The 21288-nt window shown below is 46.0% G+C and overlaps 1 protein-coding gene across 8 annotated transcripts in view; it reads right to left on the reverse strand.

Moving 5' to 3' along the window:
- The window catches only part of FHOD3 (formin homology 2 domain containing 3), a 455751-nt gene that overhangs the window by 260875 nt on the left and 173588 nt on the right, over positions 1 to 21288 (reverse strand). For all 8 annotated transcript variants that reach the window (XM_034996005.1, XM_034996004.1, XM_034996003.1 and 5 more), the window contains exon 4: positions 2623 to 2690. In XM_034996005.1, the coding sequence (XP_034851896.1) occupies positions 2623 to 2690 (68 nt within the window). The remainder of the gene's footprint in view (positions 1 to 2622; positions 2691 to 21288) is intronic.

Here is a 21288-nt window from a genome sequence, read left to right on the forward strand (position 1 = left end):
AAGACAAATACCATATAATTTCACTCATTCTGTCTCAAAATCTTTTTAACAATAAATAAATTCAGGAATACAGAGTTTTTAACTTAACCTCTTCTACCTTTAAGATATTTGATTTGATTTGATAGAGAGAGAGAGAGAGAGAGGAGAGAGAGCGCAAACGAGAAGAAGCAGGGGGATCAGCAGGGAGAGGGAGAAGCAGGCTCCCCTCTGAGCTGGGAGCCCAACAAGGGGCTCGATCCCAGGACCCTGGGATCATGACCTGATCTGAAGGCAGATGCTTAACCGACTGAGCCACCCAGGCGTCCTTCTTCTACCTGTCTTCTTTCTCCCACACGCCAAGAATCCTAATCCTTAAGAACTCTGAGAATGACAAAGAACACACACACCAGTCGCAGAACAGCAATACAACACCAGGATTATTATAAACAGCTGATTGCGTGGTTTCTTTTTGTTCTTAGAGTAGATTTACTCAAAATACACAAATCACAATGTTTTAAAGTCACTTGGAATCACTAACTCTTTTCTGTTCAGTTTGGTCACCAGCCAGACACTCAATGAGGTGAACACAGGTTTTGAAAGAAGTCAAAGCTGAACAGAAAGAGTAGGCTGAGGGACTCTGGGTTAGGGCGAGGAGTGGCAGGAGCATGGCCCTCTGGTGGCATCTGGGGATCCGAGTTAAAAAGAAGGATGTAATCGAGTGTAAACAAGTTTTATTTTGTTCAGCTAAGGAACAGGGAAACACAGATGGAAATTACTAACTTAGAAACAGAAAAGACTGAAGACATAGGCATCTTCTAGAAGACCACCCAATTCACCTAGTCCATTCACCCATTGCTTACGCAGCCCCAGACACGTGCCTAGGCCCCAAAGACCCAGCGATGAAATCCAGGGAGCTTGCATACAGCTAGACTCAGACGAACGCCCCGTAGTACCTTAAGTTCTATACTAGAGAGAAGCACAAAGAACTCCAGAGGTATCTGAAGGCACTGAGAGGAGTCACTTAGGGAGAGGGACCCTGGCAGGAGGGAACACCGGGAGACAAACTGAGAGACACAGAGAGTGGGTGAGGGGTGGCAACACATTCTGGCAGAGGAGCAAAGGTCCGGGAGCAAATTGCAGAAAAAAGTGTGGCTTGCTCCCAGAATGCAACCGTGAGTAGAATTTAGGATGCAGCCAAGGGCAAAGAAGTGGGCAGCAAAGTCCAGATCCACAGGGCTTCCATGTTATACTGAGAAATTCAGATGTAATCCAGAAGGCTACATGGAACCAGCAAGAGAACAATTTCCTCAAGCCCCTCTGGTAGAAGTTAAAGAATAGACAGATGGAGAGAACCAAGAGCAGGCAGTGCCCAAGGACAGCTGTTGCACTTTTTCCAGAACAAACAGCCTGAACAAAGGCAAACCCCAACCCCAAGGCATCTCTGAGATGTGCAGTGTGAGGGGGCGATGACACGGTAGGTTCACAACCATAACCATCCGGAGAGCCAAGAGGACTCGTGTCCAGAAGTGCTGACCCCGAGAAGAGACTCTGCGCAGGGAGAAGGTAAGGACATGCTTGAACAAGTTTAAGGACCAGTGGGATAAGAATATGCAGATGGGATGGACTGTTGGCCTGTCTTCTTGCCGGTCCCCTCCCGGGAAGACATCCACAAGGGGGACTGCCACTCTGACAGAGCTATCACTGACAAGGAAATTTTGTTAAGAATGTGGCTAAGACAGGAACTGAAGAGAAGTGGAACATACCCTAGGGTCCAAAATCATTAGAGAAGGAACAACGAACCTACAGAGACACCAGTTCTTGCCAAATGTCATCCTGACTCTGCCCAGACAGCAGCCTCTTCCTCCTCCCCTAGCTCTGTCTCTCTCTCTCCCCCCTCTACAGTCTCGCATGAGTGAGAGGCTTGGAAATGTCAGCACTCCTGTCCTAAGCACGTGACTTCCTCAGGGCAGGGAAAGAAGGCAGGCTTAGGAGAAAAGGATAAAACGGACCCTGAAAGAGGGACATAAACATATGCATAAGGAACATGTCCTTAGCAGCCTGGTTTATAAAACAGCCAACACTGCGGATAAACCAAACTGCCTGCCAAGGGAAGAATGAACAAGGCAACTTGCCCCGTATTCATACATAAGACCACTCAGAGCTGCACCAGCCAGTCACGCCTACATCCAGCCCACTTTCCATAAATAAGCTGGAGTATGACACATGCAGCAGAACATACGTGAAGTTAGCAGAAAAGAACACAGCTACTGCTGGAGGTGCTTCACCATCGCCAGAGAAACCCGCATGCCCATGACCATCAGTAGATAGGGGACCTGGGGCCGGAAGAGGATGGTTGGAATGACGGGGAAAACAAGACCGCAATTCTATCTGTAGTAGGTTTTTCTTTTTAAATGTCTGAGGTAAATATGGAAAAAGGTGATTTGATAAAGTTGTCGTTACTTCTTAATGTTTGAAATATTTGATATGGTAAAAATACTCTCAACTGAGATTTTGACCTGACATTTTAATCCAAGGAAACTTTTCTTTCTGTAATCAGTAAGAGCTGTAGAAACGTGTCTGTACCTAATTCCATAAGCAATGCAAAAACAGGACTGGAGAGCATGTTTTTCTTCTTTTTTTTACCTGAAATATCTGCTTCAGGGAGAAAAGCGCCCTTCTTAAATCTCGCCCACTGGAGTTGTACAGTTTTTCTGAAATAAAGAACATAACATATATAGAATTAATTAAACTGACTCAATGAATGGTAAAAACACAGGATGTGAACATGAACAGAATTTCCACTGGAGAGGTGAGTAGACTGAATCCATGGAAGATACAGCCCCCACGTCAGACAGTGCAGAGAACAGTCGGGGCCGCTACAGGTGGCCGGAAGAGGGGGTGAGAGTTGTGGAAGGACAAGGTCCCACGTGCACCCTCAGCCCCCACCCTCCCTCTCTCCAGACTTCGATTCCCAGCTGTTTGTAGACCATTGCACTTAATAACCAGCTATATCCAGAAAATGAACACAGCCAATATGGAAGTCATCCTCCCACCTCCCTCCTTCCTTGCCTCACAGCCCCTGAACCACCATGCTTTCTGCAGCTGGGCTCACCTTTGAGGCACCTCCTTTTCCCTGGGATCTAACGGTCACCTTGAGAGACCCAAGGGCAATACAGTGGCTTTAAGGACTGGATTCCCTGGGGATGGCCCTCTAAACAGCCTCAGCTCTGGGTCTATCTGGGCTCTCACTCATGTTCAAGGATGGGTCTGGCCCTGAGCATGGCAGATGGAGGAGCCCTGTGTCGGTCTTCTCTGGCTCAAGACTCAGGCCAACTCTTATAATCCCCAGTGTTCTGTTAGTCACATTCAACATGTACCAGTTAGGCCAGGCCTAGTGAATAATGAGGTGACCTTGACCTAAGACCCATCCTCCAGAGGTCATAATGTGGCAGGGAGACAAATGAATATGCCAAAAGTACTAGTTAGCCATTGGAGTAGAGCTACAAAGTGCTGAGGGCACACAGGAGGAAGGGAGAAGCCAGTTATTCCAGTGTATGTAGAATGCCTGGGAGCATGGACTCTGCTCAGCTTCACACAACTCAAGCTTGGCCCTGACCCAGGTGACTCAGGGGTCAGGTTAGGTTCCTAATCTCAGGTGCCAGACTGACCCAATAAAAGTCATCCAACATGTATTTCCTAAGCACCTGCCAGGAATTGTTTTTTGCAGTCAGTAGTGAAGAGTGGACTTAGTAAGTGCAAAGAATAAGCAGTCAGAAAGCCTACATTTCAAAGATGGTGTCACCACTTGCTATATGACCTTGAACAAAGTAGTTTACCTTTCTATGTCTTGGATCCCCTGTCTATAAAATAAGACCATGCAACAATAGATTTAGAGGAAGACAGTTTTTGTGTTAAATCAAACACCGATATGATGCAGGGTGATGCCAAATTATTTAAAATGTTAATAAAGCAGTCAAAAGCAGTATCATGCTGGAGGCCAGCCTCTCTGAGCTTCAATTCCAGCATATGGGGGGCAATGCACAGACCCACATTCTCTGCTTATGTCACAGACTTGAGCGGAAGGGCACGGAACACACAAGTCTGTAAGAATTGGCAGAAGTCTGGTCATGAGAAGAATATGCCCACTTGCACAGTAACTCTGGAAGGGAACAGGCTCCCACCTTCGATTTAAGAGGCTATAGGGGAGGTGGGGCTCAGCTTTTGCATGGTGGTAGCTTCCCCCAAAGGCCTCCCTACAGACATCTTGCCCTCTTCTCTTCCACTCTCCACACCAAGGCCAAAAGGGTTGTGTGAAACTGGACACCTGATGACATCACTGCTCCCGTTTAAACCCTTCAATGGCTACCCCTGGACTTAGAATGAAATCCAAAATCCTCTGCATGACCCATCAAGTCCTTGGTCATGCAGCTCTGGCCCCCTCCCTCCCTGTGTTGCAGACTCTCTGGTCTCCTTTAGGCAACTGAGCAGGTCAGGTTCCTCCGGACTCAAAACCTGTGAAAATACCCAGTAAGGGGCAGAGGCTAGGATGTGTTAGTTTGGGGGTCTAGGGGGTGTGTGACCCTAAGGTCTTCTTGCTATTTGACCACCATGGAATCTAGCACCTCTAAACAATATGCAGTCCGTGATCACTTATTATGAAGAGTTTTGATTAAGACAGAATGCATCGCCTTCTTAAAAACAAGGATCTGAGAAAACTCCAGAGAAACCAGCCATCCCTAAAATGAACATCTTGTTTATCACAGATCCTAAGAAATGAGGCCCAGATAACTCTCAAGCTGACCTCTAAAGTGTGTGCATGGCGTCAAAATACACAAGCAATAAATAAGTGGAGCAGACTGCATCATCTCAGGGTCTGGTCCCTGGGGTGACCATTTCTTCAGTTTCCACAGCTAACCTCTCAGACTTCTCAAATTCGGAGGATAGAAATTTTGACTGTTGCCAGAACCACTTCTAATAAATAAGAATAACTCTATCAGATGCAAGCACGGGGATATATAAGCCCCGAAGAAGAGGGGCAGATTTATCCCATCCAGGAAGAGCATGTGAAGAGAGTGTCAATTCCAAGTACCTCTTTATAAGGTAATAAGACTTGCAGTAGACTTCTCTTGCATACTAGATGACAAGCAGAAATAGGTCTTAAGTGAATTTACAGTATCACAGAGTTAGTTACGGATGATCTGTCCTAGCTTCTGATTCATGTGAATGAAAATTATGGTTGTGTTCAGATTGTTAAAGTTTTCATACTTGGTATTACATTCAAAATCAGTTTTTAAAAAAATTTAGCTAAGAATGACTTAATATTTTGTTGAGGATTTTTCACATCTATATTCATGAGGAATACTGATCTGTAGTTTTGTTTCCTTTTAATGGTATTAATGTTGCGGTAATACTCTTTCTCATGAGTTGGGAGTATTCCTTCCTCTTCTACTTTTAGAACAAGTCTGTGTAGACTTGGTATTACACATTCCTTAAATGTTTGGCAGAATTCTCCAGTGAAGCCACCTGGTGGGGAGGGAGAGGAGTTCTCTGTATTGGAAGGTTTTCAACTATGAATGCAATTTCTTCAATTACTATAGGGCTATTCTGATTATTTCTTCTTGAATGAGTTTTGATAATTTGCATCTTTTAAGCAATTTTTCCAATTCATCTAAGTTGTTAAGTGAGTGGGGATAAAGTTGTCGTACTATTCCCTATCACCCTTTTATTGAATATAGCAATCTCCCCTCTTATCCCTATTATTGGTATAATCTGTCTCTTTTCTCCACTTAACTTCATCTGGCCAGAAGTATATCTATTCTATTGATCTTTTCAAGAATCAGCTTTTGATTTCATTGTTCTTCCTATTTCTTTTCTTTAATTTTCTTCCTTCTGCTTGCTTTTGGCCTAATTTGCTCTTTTTTCCTACTTTCTTACGGTGGAAATTTAATAACAATTGATCCGAAACCTGTCTTCTTTCCTAAGTAGTTAATGCTATAAATATCTCCCTAAGCGCTGCTTTGGCTGCATTCCACACAATTTGCTATCTTGTGTTTTCATTTTCATTTAATTTAAAATTGAGTGAATGTGGAATATTTCATTCAAATCAAAAGGGAATAAATCCTATGATTTAAGATTTTATTTATTTATTTGACAGAGAGAGGCAGCAAGAGAGGGAACACAAGCAGGGGGAGTGGGAGAGGGAGAATCAGGCTTCCCGCGGAGCAGGGAGCCCGATGCGGGGCTCGATCCCAGGACTCTGGAATCATGACCTGAGCCAAAGGCAGATGCTTAACAACTGAGCCACCCAGGTGCCCCTCCTATGATTTTTTTTGACCTGTGGTTTATTTAGAAATATACAGTTTAACTTCCAATTATTTGGGAATTTTCTATGTATCTGTTACCAATTTCTAGTTTCATTTATGATGATAACATAATCTTAAAAGACATCAATTATTTTTAATTTATTAATATTTTATGGCCCACAATATGGTTTATCATGGTGAACATCTCACATACACTTGAAAATAATAATATGTATTCTGCTGTTATTAGGTAGACTGTTATAGAAATATCCACTAGGTCAAACTGAGTGGTAGTGTTGTTCAGGTCTTCTATATTTTCATGAGTTTCTGTAGATCACTGAGAGGAGTGTTGAAATTTCCAACCAGGACAGGGGACTTTATTTCTCCTTGCACCTGTATGAGTATTTGCTTTAGGAACACTTTGCCTTTCTCTTGTTCTGGATACTATTTAGGATTCCTATGGCTTCTAAGTGAATTGACCTTTTATCACTATATAATGTCTTTCTTCATTCCTGGCAATATTCCTTGTTTAAAGTCTACATTTTCAATATTAATATGATCACTTTTGGTTAGTATTTGCACAGTATAATTTCTTATAGTTGTAACTTGTTTTTATCCAGTCTGACAGTCTCTATCTTTCAAATGATATGCATTCACCATATTTTTAACCCCCAGGACATCACAAATGATTCTTCAGTGACACTAAAACAAAAGATCTCAGGGAGGCCTGATGGTGCCACTCATCCTTTGATGAGAAACATCCTTGTACAAATACCAAAAATATCTTTGAGTGGTGTCAAAACACTCTCCCCCACCTTTTTATGCCAAGTCTCTTTTAATTAAAACAAAACTTATTTTTTATTTTTTTTTTTTTTGAGGGGGGCGCAGAGAGAGAGTGAGAGAGAATCCTACGCAGACTCCATGCCCAGGACAGAAGCCACTTGGGGCTCAATCTCAAGACCCTGAGATCATGACCCCAACCAAAACTAAGAGCCAGATGCTTAACTGACTGAGCCAGCCAGGCACCCCTATAATTTCTATTTGAAAAGTACTATTTCAATGGTCCTTAATTTAAAAAAAGTTTATAGTTATTCATTTAAATAATTATTCCAAACAAAGCTGAATAACGAAATTGTAATGTTCCCAAATTATTCTTTTAGGTAAGAGAATTATCACTACAAACTTCAGAGAAAAATTCACGTATTTTAATGTAGTTTTTGGTTTTTTAATATCAAAACTCAAAAGATCAGCTATCTTCTTTAAGAATATTACATATTTTGGCTTAAATGCCCTCTAAAAGGCAAAGTGTTTTAATTCTCTATGTTAAAAGCACTAGGTGAAGTCTAGATTAGGAGTCTTTCCAATCTGGTACCTGTTAAGTTGTAGCTAGTTTTTTTGTTTTTGTTTTTTTAACCCTTTGTAAGGGACGTGTGGGTACCTCAGTTGTTAAGCATCTGCCTTTGGCTCAGGTCATGATCCCAGGGTCCTGGGATTGAGCCCCGCATCGGGCTCCCCGCTCAGCGGGAAGCCTGCTTCTCCCTCTCCCACTCCCCCTGCTTGTGTTCCCTCTCTCACTGTCTGTCAAATAAATAGACAAAATCTTTAAAAACAAACAAACCCTTTGTAAAAGCAATCAGCAGTGAAGCTTCACTCTTATGGACGAAGATATCCTATTCCAAAGTATATAAACCTTCTTTTTCTACACAATCGACATTTTTAAGACTGTTAGGCAGTGATCTCTGTAACATATGAAAGCAACACTGTGGTACCAAATAGTCTCTACACCCAACCTGACCTGTTCTGTTGATTCTTCACATACATTTTATGAGACACCACTGTTCACCTAGAGGACAAAAAGGATTAGGATCCAAGCACGTCTGTAAATGACATAGAGGCATACGTTGGAGATATTCCAAGTTTGGTTCCAGACCAATGCAATAAAATAAGTATCACAATAATGCAAGTCAAATGAATTTTTTGGTTTCCCAGTGCATATAAAAGTTATGTTGACACTATAATCTAGTAAGTGTGCAATAGCATTATGTCTAAAAAAAAAACAGTGCAGGGGCGCCTGGGTAGCTCAGTCATTAAGCGTCTGCCTTCGGCTCAGATCATGATCCCAGGGTCCTGGGATCGAGCCCCGCTTCGGGCTCCCTGCTCCGCGGGAAGCCTGCTTCTCCCTCTCACACTCCCCTCGCTTGTGTTCCCTCTCCCGCTGTCAAATAAATAAATAAAATCTTTAAAAATAAAAAAATAAAAAAAACTGCACATACCTTAATTTAAAAATACCTTATTGAAAAAAAATGCCAACCATCTGAGCTTTCAGCAAGTAGTAATTTCTGATGGCAAATCACCATAACAAATATAATAATGAAGTTTGAAATATTGTGAGAATTACCAAAATATGACAAGGACACAAAGTGAGCAAATGCTATTGGAAAAATAGCACCAATAGACTTGCTTGTTGCAGGGTTGCCATAAAATCTCAATTTGTAGAAAATGCAATATCTGTCAAGTGCAATAAAATGAGCTCTGCCGATATAATTTGTCATTGTGGGAGGCACAGTTCCTGCTGGTAGAGGAGGAGCCAGCAGACATTTCATCACGTCAGCTGTCATGCCCAAACCAGTGACTACTGAGAGACTTTGCTGTCGTTCATGAGCAGCCTCCACAGGCCAAAGGAGAGGCACTCCTTCCCACAGCCCAAGCCCCAGTTTCCTTGATACAGGGCTAACCATGCCATGGGAGGTATGGTCTGGAGCTTTCACTGCTGGGGACACTCAGGAGTTCAAGAAACAGAGTGTTCCATCTGTAGCACATCCAGGCCTCACCATACAGAAAGTCAGCCTCACCATGGCTGTGCAGGGCTCTCCTTCAGGTTAGACAAGACTATCAAGGCCCCCCCTAGGAACAGGGCTGGCCTGGCAGCTTCCTGAGGGCATGCCGGACATGGCTCTTGGATGTATTTCCTATTGAACATCACTCCCTCCTCCTTTAGAAGCAGCCCTTCTATGCAGAGCTCAGGTGTGATTCTCAGTCCTGGGTTACATGAGCGCATGCAAGGCTTCCTTAGGGAAGGATGACTGAGCCCCATGGGGCTCCCTTGTTCCGCCCTCAGTATTTGCAGTCTTTGCTGTCTGTGAGGGTCTGCATGTGCATAGATCCAGGGGCACATTGGGCTTCAGCCTTGTGGGTGATGAAGCAGAGCATGGGGGTCCTCTGATTCTCCAAATACACCCAATACACTATGCAGACTGTTCTCATGGGTCCCGAGTCCCAAGGGAGGGAATTTCGTATGTCCCTATTGCCTAAAAATTAGGCAATGCAGAAGAAAGAAGGCATCAAATGTAGAGCAGGGAGAGAGAGAGGCCCAGAGGCCACACTCTGCCAGCAAGAGGGCAGCTCCAGAGCTTCTGCCATATGCCAAGAAACTCAGAGGCTCTCCCTTTTCCTTTGTCCACCTATGTTGTAAACACATGCCAAGGAGCACGCAGCCTCTACTGGGGGGATGGTGCAGAAGACGATGGATCCTGCCGCGCCAGACTCCATTTAAGAGTCCTAGGTCAGAGCACTGGGGAGGAAGATGCTACATGACTTAAGACGTGAAATGTGGGTTCCTTCCTGGCAAATATCAAAAACAACAACAACAAAACCCCACAGAATCTCAACTCAAACCTGAATCCTATGTGTAAAGGGCAGGGCTGGGCTCAGGTTGGAGTCCAGAAGATTTGCCATTCTCCCAAAGCCTGGAGATGGCCAGGTGGGAGGTACGAAAAGAGGAACCCACCGCCCACCAGCACAGCCCCAAGGGTAGGACAGTAGCTCTTGAGAGCTCAGGGGGCAGAAGGTCCCATGGAAGACGCAGTGCCAGTTCCAGCAGCTTGGGGTTGGGGGGAGAATGGGGGGCCGATTCTGCATCCATTCCTATTAAGGTCAAGCACAGCCTGTGGTTGGCCAATAGATGAAGATATTTATGTATGTATTCTCCCACCTCCTTCCAAACTGAATCTACCCAGGGTGAGGTCATATGTATGGCACTAGCCTTTGAGTAAAAGGTCATCAGGAGCTTACATTGGGTGGGGAAAGGAGGCCGGACCAGAACATCATTTGTTAAAGTCTTTATAATTGGCCCCATCTTTTCTCTCCACGGTTCTTGCCTTTTAAAATGAAACATGTTTCTTTAAGAGATACAGTTAAAGCATTACACTTTAAACCAGTTTACAATGACGAGCAGAGGGCAAATTGATTAAAGGCCATTAGGGACCACTCCTGTTCCATCACCGGGAAGGAAACCCGCATGGCCCGCCCACATGAACACTGAAAGGCACAGCCATGGATGTCCTGTGCTTTCTGCTCAGCTAGGAACACATCTGTGGGGAAAACAGACCTGAACATTAGAAGGAATCGGTGGGAACATGAGAACCTATTTACATTTAGTGAAAGAGCTTGGAGGGGAAGAACCCAGAGCATCTGTGAGTGTGCCAAGGAAGTGGGAGAGTGAAAGATGTATCTAGAGCATCATGCTTCAGAACCATAAAAATCACCGACTTTAAGGCTAATAATTTCAGCACACCCTTCTCTCACCAAGTGCCAAACACATTAACCAAGCGCTCTGTGCAAACACTTGGCCCAAGACCCAGAAGACCCCACTCTGCGCAGAGGAGGCAGTAACTTCCCTTTAACCCTTGAGCTGCCACAGACGACATCACACTGAGAGAGGAGATGTATTCACAGACAAAATGCCTGCACCTACATTTAAAAATCGTTGGCACCAGCTACAGAGAATGCAACCAGCATGATTTTTCGGATGGAGCAGAGAGACCTGAGCTCCTCCTTTGCCAGGCATTAGCTGCACGACGTTTGCTCTTCAGACCCACCCGTCCCGAGAGAGCTGGTGAAGAACAACTCTGAAATGGGACAGAAATCGCTGGCCAGGCTTAGCTTATGCTCCGCTCCCCAGCCAGGAAGTCTGCAGTCCCAAGTTCCTTTCAGCACTGAGTCGAAGGAATTCCGCTCTGGACATTCTTCCCAGGAATTCGAAGGAGCCACCAACACACTGATGACCCGGAAGTACAACCCACTTCAACCTGCAACTGTTGCTTCGTTATGATGTGTTGACATTTTAAAGAAAACCACCAAAGTGGCACAACAGAAAATTTTTCAGTGAAAAAACTGCTTGGTCAGATTTTAGAAATCCCTCTTTCCCAGCAACGTTTAAGTGCTTTAGAGTCATAGTTTCATGCCTAGGTTATATACGGCTCATCACAGATGTTAACATCAGAGGGTACAGGTCGTGACAGCATGAGGCTGGGGACACCGTGGAGTCCTCGTGTTCAGGGTCTCATACTGCCACGCTGTGAAGTTTCAACTCCGTGTCACTCTCAGGCTGTGACAGAGGGTGCTGGGGGGATTTCAAACAGGAAGGAATCTCATGACACAGGGTTCTATGAGGCTCACTGCCCATACAGCCCATCAGGGCAGAGGAACTGAGACGGGGACGGGTAGGAGCAGGAAACCAAGTAAGAAGCCTTTGGAGTCACCTGAGCAAGGGGTGATAGGTCATGACAGGAACAGAGTGGATGGTGAGGAGGGATGGATTGGGGAGTGATTGAGGAATAGAGCTGAATGTGGGGTGAAACGGGTGAAGGACCCCCAGACCTCCAGCTTGCCCGCTAGGTTTGTGGGAAAGCCATTCCCTGAGACATGGGACAGTATGAGGAGTCACTACCAGTGAGCAGTGCCTCTGTCCGGACGTGGACCCCCTAGGACAGCTGAATAGCATCCTCAGGTCTCTGGGGTCAGAAGAGGCTCATGCTCCAGCCTGGAACGTGTGGTTTTCCTGCTTCCTCCACCTCGCCCTTCCCTGTGTGCCCATTGCCTCCTCCTGAAGACCGCCTCAGTCACCTCCCAAACCTCTGGACGTGGACCCCCTAGGACAGCTGAATAGCATCCTCAGGTCTCTGGGGTCAGAAGAGGCCACACGCTCCAGCCTGGAACATGGTTTTCCTGCTTCCTCCACGTCGCCCTTCCCTGTGTGCCCATCGCCTCCTCCTGAAGGTATTCACCTAGTATTCACCTATAGTCTAACACCTGTCACGCAGGGCCCCCTTCAAGCGGCAAACAGCCTCTAGGAGCTATTGGCTAAGGAGGCTGCACCAGACTTCCAATCAGGCAAGGGCGGGCTTGGTTGCTTGTCGGCCATGGCCACCCATACGAGCCTGCCCAGCTCCACACACTTTCTGGCTCGTCACCTTGGGAGTCCCGGCACCACCCTCCTCACGGTCTTACTGAGGAAGGCAGCCCAGGCAGAGCCAGCTACCTTCATTTCTGACTTCACTCAAAGGCAACTCTTTCTCCCTCTGGGTTTCAGAGAGCTGGTGAGCTTTGGGCCCCAGGGAAGCACACTTCTGTTTATTCCCATCTTCGCTCTCACAAAAGTGTCCCCTCTCAGAGGCAAAGAGGCCGGATCAGCTGCTGCAGGCCACGTCAGGAACTGGAATTCTGGGGAGAATTTCTTCCCACGGTCAAAGACTGGTAGAGACAGATGGGTCCACAGACACATCCAATCCTACCAGCTCCCCTTGGAGAAGCTGAGCCCCTCTGCCCAATCCACAGAACCCCTGCTGCACTTTGACAGTGTCCCTTTAAAAAGGCTGCTGACCACATCTTCTTTATCCGTCCATCTGCTGATGGACATCAAGGCATCTTTTCCATAGTTTGGCTATTGTGGACATTGCTGCTATAAACATTGGGGTGCAGGTGCCCCTTCTTTTTTTTGGTGCCCCTTCTTTTCACTACATCTGTATCTTGGAGGTAAATACCCAGTAGTGCAATTACTGGGTCATAGGGTAGCTCTATTTTCAACTTCTTGAGGAACCTCCACACTGTTTTCCAGAGTGGCTGCACCAGCTTGCATTCCCACCAACAGTGTAAGAGGATTCCCCTTTCTCCACATATTACTCAGCCTTCAGAAAGGATGAATACCTACAATTTGCACCGACATGGATGGAACTGGAGGGGATTATGCTGAATGAAGTAAGTTAAGCAGAGAAAGACAATTATCATATGGTTTCACTCATATGTGGAACATAAGGAATAGCAGGATGGACCATAGGGGAAGGGAAGGAAAACTGAAGGGGGAGAAATCAGAGAGGAAGACGAACCATGAGAGAGTACGGACCCCAGGAAACAAACTGAAGGTTTCAGAGGGGAGGGGGGGTGGGAGATGGGGTAACAGGGTGATGGGTCCTAAGGAGGGTACGTGTTGGGATGAGCACTGGGTGTTACAGTAACTAATGAATCATTGAACACCACATACAGTGGCTAACTGAACATAATAAAAATAAATAAAAAGGCTGCTGACCCAGGGTGATCAGATCATTATCATCTGAAAAGCAGCAAAAACACCCCGAGTCAAGTAGTGGTATGAAAAACAGGTGATGGGGACCTGTTCCTTCAGAGGTCTGTCGCTTCAGAACTCCTGGGTCTCTGTCCACACCTCTGCCTCTCCATGTCCTATAAATAGTTCGGCTCCCTGTCCTCTCTTGCTCCAGTTCCTTCTTTCTTTGTTCTCTTCCTCCCTCATTAGAAAACTGGAGAACCTCCAGATATTTTATTTATAGGCTTTTATCATTCCCTTTCTTTTAGAATTCAGTTAAAACTTTTAGATGTATGTTTTTTCAAAATTACATATATTTCTCTTTCTAGTTCTAATAACAACCAGGAAACTGCAGAGCTAAGTTGGTTTTACTTGAGCGGAGGGTGTTTCTCCCCAGAGCTGGCCACAGCATCACGGCTTCCCTGCCCTGCAGCGAACACTGCTCGCCCCCTCCTGGTGGGGCACAAAGGGAAGGGAGGTTGCCTCAACAAAGGAGCCCAGCTCTGCTCTTCTGGAAGCATCCAGAGTCCCAGGTGATATCCACAGGAGACCATCTTTCTCCATCTAGTGTCAAGCCCAAATCTACTTTCCTCTCCAGGGAGAAAACTTAGAAGGGAACCATCCTGGTCCAAGGGCCAGAAACCACATACGCACTCCACCAGCCCCTGAGCGCACACATAGAAAATACTCAGCCGTCTTACCCAGGCCTGACTCTAGCCAGCATGGTCCTAACCTTGGCCTCTGCAAAGTAGCCCTTGTTCCCCAGCCTCCGCTCACCAAACCTGCCACGCTTGGCCCCTGACCTCCTGTCCTGCCCACCCTCGGGGCTCTGGATGAACTTCACCTGCCCTCTCCTGCACTCCCAGTTGGCAAGGTCCTGGTCCTGCACTGTGCACTGCTATAGTTTGTCCACACCCTCCCATGCTATCCTGCCATAGCCTTGGATAATACCACCATCCAGACTCCTAAACTGATGTTTGCATTTCAGAAGAGATTCCTCTCTATGCCTCGGTTTTCTTAGGAGTGAAACAGTTTGAGAAGTACAAGTTCCCACATTTTGAAGAACACAATAACATTGGTAAAGCATCAGGCGCATTTTAGTGCTCAGTAAAAACCACTTTTCCTTCTCTCCAATCCCAAAGGCTTCAACGAGGTTTCCAAAAAATACTCAAGACTCTCTGCAGTGAATAGGCGAGGCTTTCATGGGGCTGGTGAGGCGCCTCCTCCTGTCATCTGTCAGGTCCTTCTAACTGTGTGCTGAGAAAGTCGCCTGAGCTGACAGCCCTGGCTGGGCCTTGGGAGTGCCTCTCCAACCATGGCCACCACCCCGAAGAGACGGCCTCTTCCTTCCTGGGCTCAATGGCTCTTGACAGAGAAAATGTTCACCATTCCTGCCCTAAACATTTTGAGGAAAAGAAGTAAATGTCTAATCCCTAGAGAAAAGATAAGGATCATTAGCTGGGGTCAAAAGGGAACAATCTGGTATCAATCATGTCACCAAGCAGAGTGGCAGAACTCCATAGTTCACCTGACCCACCCCATGGGGCCAGGCTCTTCCTTTAAGTGTTCTTCAAGATGGAAACAGCCATTAATCTATGGCAGGCATCCTAACACAAACAAAACTGCACCAAGATTAGGGTTTGTTTTTTGTTGTTTTTTTTTTTACAACAACTGTTTTGATAAGAGTTTATTCTCTAACCAAGGGGTGAGGACTAGGAGGACCATAGCATTTTTACAGTTAAGTGCAGTAAACCTTAAACACTGGTTTTGTCTTATAACAAATTCACATCTGAACTGAAGGTCGCTACACGTCAAAAGGACGAGCTGCATCCCAATCCTTCCTGACCTCCTGACACTTTCCCTCTGTTTCCAGGCTGTGCCAAGGAGAGCTAAGCCTCGGGTCCATAAATGACCCGAGCGTCACGTCTCTTCCCCTCTGTCGTAACAGCTAGGAGAGTCCAATAGAGTGGAGAATATAATTAAGAAGCATCGTGCATACGAACCTCAAATTTCCGGCAGATCTCCATTGCAGAGGACCAGAAAACCTCTTTCTGGCCCTAATCTTTCATCAGTATTTCCTAATGAAACCACCTATTTGCCTAGCTATAATTTCTCCTTGGAATCATGGAGCTCCAGAGGGACATCACATAGAGAACAGGGGCTGTGGCCTCTGAGCCACTTGCAGGCAGTTACTTTAGCAGGAAGGAGCATTGCACCCCAGCCTCAAAGATGTACAGAAGATGGTGCTCCCACATAAGGAACTGAGAGTCTAATACAGGACAGATCTATGGACAGATATGTTCAGTCTAATGTGGAAAGTGATGAAACAGAGGAGGGCTTGCAGGGGTGGGTGGGGAGGATCCAGTAAACTCGAGGGTTCAGGGAGGTTTCCAGAGCCTAAGACGTCAGACAGATTCTGGGGCGAGAGTTATCCAGGTGAATAAAGGCAGGCATAGATTTCCAGGATGAGAGCATAGATGTGACACACCCCAAAAAGTGAGAGCACCGGGTGTCTCTAGGTAACCTTTGCAGTCCTATGACACCACGGACAGGAGCCACGGGTGGGCGGGATCATTTCTCTGGATCAGACACAGGCTGACTCCTGGACTAGTCATCAATCACACTCATGGTAGGTTGACGGAGTGACTTTTTCTTTTTTATATTCACCCAACCAACACTAGGTCACCCATTATGTACCAGGCTTCGTGCTAAGTTTTAGGTTCACTGGATGTGGATGGGGTCTTACCATGGTGTGCCATTTGTGAGAAAATGAAAGCACTGCTGGAGTGCTTTCCTGCCTAATAAGGCCCACTTCTCACATCTGGCTGACTCTGACTTCTTTTCCCCTCTAGGGTCTCTGCCTCACTGGGGTCCACCTGCTCCACCCAAGTCAGTGCAAAGAGAAAGCACCAGGGCAGCCCCTGGATTTGCAAGGACTGATGGGGAGTGAGGGCTGGGTGCAGCTGAAGAGCAGACTACCCCCAGGCTTTGGACTATGATCGGCTCCCGCAGTCAGGCTCTCCTGTCCCTATGCCTTCACCATCAATCCACCCTGGAGGCTGAGCCAAGGGAGGCTTTAAAAAAAAGAGTCAGAACCACAGGCCACTGACAGAAGAGGACAAGCAAAAAGGCTCGTTCTTCTAACCCCACAGTGCAGTCATCACATCACCATGAAGTGGGCAGACCTACCACTGGTTGGATTATCTCAGACAGGGAAAGTGAGTAGACTTCTGAATGGAACCTGACAATAGGCGGGCCATGTTGGTGGTAAAGGGGACCTTAGAGTGCCATCACAAGAGATGAAGTTCTCTTTGACTTGAGGTCATCCACCACCCACCCATCCCCTAATGCCCAAGCTCCACACATACTCCCCTCAGAACCAGACAGCAGCCTGCATTCCCTCCCAAGAGCAGACGTATTTCCAGGAGTAGGAACTCAAGTGATAAAAGGGTTCGGGGCTGGCTCAGCCACACCCTCTGTGTGAATCATTATCTTGGTGGCAACCGTTAAGAGCAGGCGGCACTTACAGTGACAGAACCAAGAATGGGAAGCTGGCAAGGGTGGCTCCATTTGGTGCCCCCTGTGGGTTCTCCCTTGGGCTCTGCCCTTACTCCACACAGACCAGAGCCACAGGCATGGAAAATGTCCTCAGTAATCCTTGTGGTCGGACAGCAGGGCCCCAGCCGTCACCACACCCCCAGAGGAGCTGGAGCTCTTTCCTCAGGAAAAAGACATGAATACCCGTCATTATACCGCACTTAGAGGCTCCCTCAAACACTGACTGCAGATAAAGGTGCCATTAGAACAAAACCAAGCACCCGAACTGTTGCTTTGCGTTGCAAGGAAGCAGAGATTTGTTTCGTTTTCTCCTCGCCTGAAAATTATGAGGTGACCTGTTTCATATATTCTCTTTGGGATCTAAGACTACTAGATTTTAGCCTTACTTCACCAGTTAATGCTTGTATTTACAGGATATTTAAATTTAAGCAAAGTCAGCCTTAAGTCGGGGGACCATTTCTTAGCACCTCCACGAATTAAGTAAGAATTCAAAGAGCCACTCGGCCCCGTCGAGTCCCATATGTGGCATATGGCATATGAGGGGCAGAGAAAGTACACAGCCACATCCTATCTTTGGCTACAAAGCAAATCATCAGAAATTCACACTACACATTTTCTGTCACGTATATTAAAAGAACTGGACAACTGAACAGAAAAAGGTCTCGAGAACCAGCAACAAAGGGAAGCCATGAAAGGCAGGGCTGCCCAGACGAGAGGAGCCCTGGAGACTAGGAACCATCCACAGTGGAGACGGTCACGTGACAGGGTTTCCTTTACAACAGGCCGGCAGAAAGTTGAGGCACATTACCTTTCATCTCCTCTTGCTGGAATGCGCACAGAAACCGCCTAGGAGTTGGTCAGCTGCAGATCTGGGTTCGGTAGATCTGAGGTAGGCCCAACTTTCTGCATGACTACCAAACTCACAGGTCCCAGAACCACACTGGGAGAACCACTGATCTTGGGACATTGAGTTACCACCTGAGGACCTGAAGGAGAGGCCACCCACCCAGGGAGACTAGTTAGAATTTGAAGGAGTCCATGGAAAGCATAACTACTACCGGTGCTTCTAATCCTGCTGTTTAAACCCGCTCCTCGGAGCTCATTAAGCAGCATGGGAGAGGATAAAATCTTCTCCAACTGCAGTGTGTGGTAGTCAAGACAGGTCACCGGCTAGACAGACTGGGCTGGCGGCTCCTTCTTTGAACCGCAGTTAATCTTCGAACCAGTCCCTCACCAGAAAAATGAGGGTAATATAAAAACCCACCCTGCTCCTGTGAAAATACTTGGTAATGTACTTTACTAGCATTATGACCTTTCCACCTGGGAATAGAACAAAAGGAGCCAGAGAAGGATAGACTTCTGATATATACATGATTTTCACATGCAAGGAACAGATTAACTCATCTACAGCAAAACACCAGAAACTGACAAGCTAGAGAAGGTAAAGAGCAGGTGTGAATGAACTGGCTACCACTTGTCCTTTCCTTCTTCAGCTCAGAGACTCTGGTTGGGTGGCTGAGTGGATCCTGGAGCTGAGCCTGATTCCACTGGGAGCGCTGTTCACGTCTGGCAGCACTGACCGAGATTGCTCCGGTCTCTCCATGAGCCACACTGCCCTGCTGCCTGGTCCTGGGTTTGCGACATGCTAACAACCGTGGGTCATCTGCAGCAACTGGCCTTCCAACCAGAAATCACTACCTGGCAAAACCGCAAATTCTTTTAATCCTTCCCTCCCAGTCAGGGGAGCTTGGGGGATGCATTAGAAGTGAGGCTCTGCCCCTCTTCCCAGTGTTCTGAGTTCATGCCTCTGTTCCTAGGGCATGAGTGCATCTGGTTGGCTCAGAAGAGTCCATCATGGCCCTTGGCTGTCATTCTTACCACAGGTGAGTCATGCATTTTGAACCTGGAGATATTCTACAATGTTCTGTCTCTTAAGTGCTGACCGTGGAATATTCAATTCTGTTCACATCAACATTTACAAGACTCCATTAGATATGAAGGAAAGATTAAAAAGACTTGCTCCCAATTAGCTTATCAACTAGTGTAAAAGCAATTCCACAAAGTTTAGAACAGGACAAACTGGAAGTCTTTAGGTGACTGCTTCAGAGACCACAGCAGAGGGACCAGAAGCCTGCTCCTATGCTCAGGATAAAGCCCTGTGGCCAACCTTTCTGTTTCTCCCTCCTACACCCCGAATCTCATCTGGCAAGGGACTCCATCCAGCCCTTTCTTCTGACTGCCTTTCGACACCCCTGGTCTAATAAGCAATCCTTCCCTCACCTGGGTCATGCAGTGGCGTCCTATCTGGTCACCCTGCTTTCCCCCTTGTCTCCATTTGATTCATAGCCTCACACCTTCAGACCCTTAAGAAAACATCCCCTTCTGGGTGAGATCTTCCCTGGCTACCCTATTTTAAATTGCCAACATGCACCCAGATACACATAACTCAGAACGACTCACCTGTTGTTCTCTCAGCACATGCCACCCTCTAATATTTTACTTACTTGCCTTGCTTACTGTCTCCCATATTGTAATGTAAGCTTTGCAAGAGCAGAGATTTTTGCCTGCTTTATGCATTGCTATAGCCCCAGGACCTTAAACAGTGACTGACACATAATAGGCACAGAATACATTTTTGTGGAGTAAATGAAAGAATCAGCACCTTCCCTCCCCTCCCTCTTCCTCTGATCTTATGAATAGGATGTTTGAAGTCTGTTCCCACACCCCCCCCTTTTTTTTTTATTTTTTTTACAATTTCTGAGACTAGGAATATCTTTCAGGATCTTTAAGTGTCAGACACACCCACCTTCTGCCTAATTCCTTAAAACTCCAACCCAGATCCTGATGTAAATAGTGGCAGGCTGCCTTCACATCATTGTCTGGAATTAAGGAAACGGAATTAATTTGTTCTCACTCTCAACTAGACCAATGGCAGGAGTTGCATGTTCAGAACGCCTGCCTCTGATTTGGTAGTGTAGAAACGTTTCCTTTCGTGGGTAGAAGGGGAAAGAATTGCCTTTTAAAATGCCAGCTGTCAGATAAAAATACTTTTGTCTTTGGTGGTTTCAACTGCATTTAACTTATGCCCAATATTATTTTCCATAGTCAGTTGACTTAGGGAGAAAAGAAGTCACATCTTTATAATCTGCATTTTAGGTTTATTTTGAGGTGAGGCACTAAGTCAAAATACCAAGACAAAAATGTTTGTTTGGTATCTGTCCATGGTACCAGTGGGACACAAGTGCCCCCCATTTCCAGAACCACATAAAAAAAGCTCTCTGTGGCAACCAACTTGGCTGAAAGGAGCTTAAAAGAAGAGAGGGGGGAAAGGGAGGGTGGTAAACACTGCCTCCCCAAAAGCAGAGTTTTCCACCTTTTTCCCAGCCGCCTTTACAACAACATAAGGAAATTTCACAATCTCAATAGAAGGACCACATGTTAATACTCCCTTTCTTTTCATTGTCTTCTCTGAAATTCTGTGGTCCTAGAGAGTTTTGGCTCACTTGAAGAGCTTGGACCAAAAGGAGGCCTTTCAAGAGTAGATTATAGCTGACTGCAGAAATTCCTGAGGCAATTTACTAAGAAAAGAGAAGTGGACAGCAAACACAGAAGACAGCAATGATTTTCCACCACTCCCCTCCTTCCTTCCGGTCTGTTGCTTTTCTCCTTCCGTGGAGGGAGGGGAAAAAAAAAAAAAGCTAAGGGAAACTAAGATTTATTTCCGACACCAGCTACAGAATGCTTTAAAAGCCTTAACAAAAGGAGTTACACTCTTCAAAAGCAAAAAGACTCCCAATGCTTCCAGCCCAACACAGCACAAGAAAACTAGGCTTGGAAATGGCTTGAGTTTCCAGAGAAGTCTTGAATGTTCTTTTAATGCCACAAGGAAGGAAGGAGTCAAGACAGGAGAGGAAAACGGCTGGAACCCCACCTTTGGATTTGGGGAAAACTTTGGAATCCCAAAGCAGAGCAGGTAAATGGAGACAATTCATTACGTGATGATCCTTAATTGAGATCACTAATACCTGCTTATATATATATATATATATAAGATACACAGAGTATTCACTA

Source organism: Mirounga leonina, unplaced genomic scaffold (assembly GCF_011800145.1).
Source record: "Mirounga leonina isolate KUSES-001 unplaced genomic scaffold, KU_Mleo_1.0 Mir_93, whole genome shotgun sequence".
NCBI classification, from domain to species: Eukaryota; Metazoa; Chordata; class Mammalia; order Carnivora; family Phocidae; genus Mirounga; species Mirounga leonina.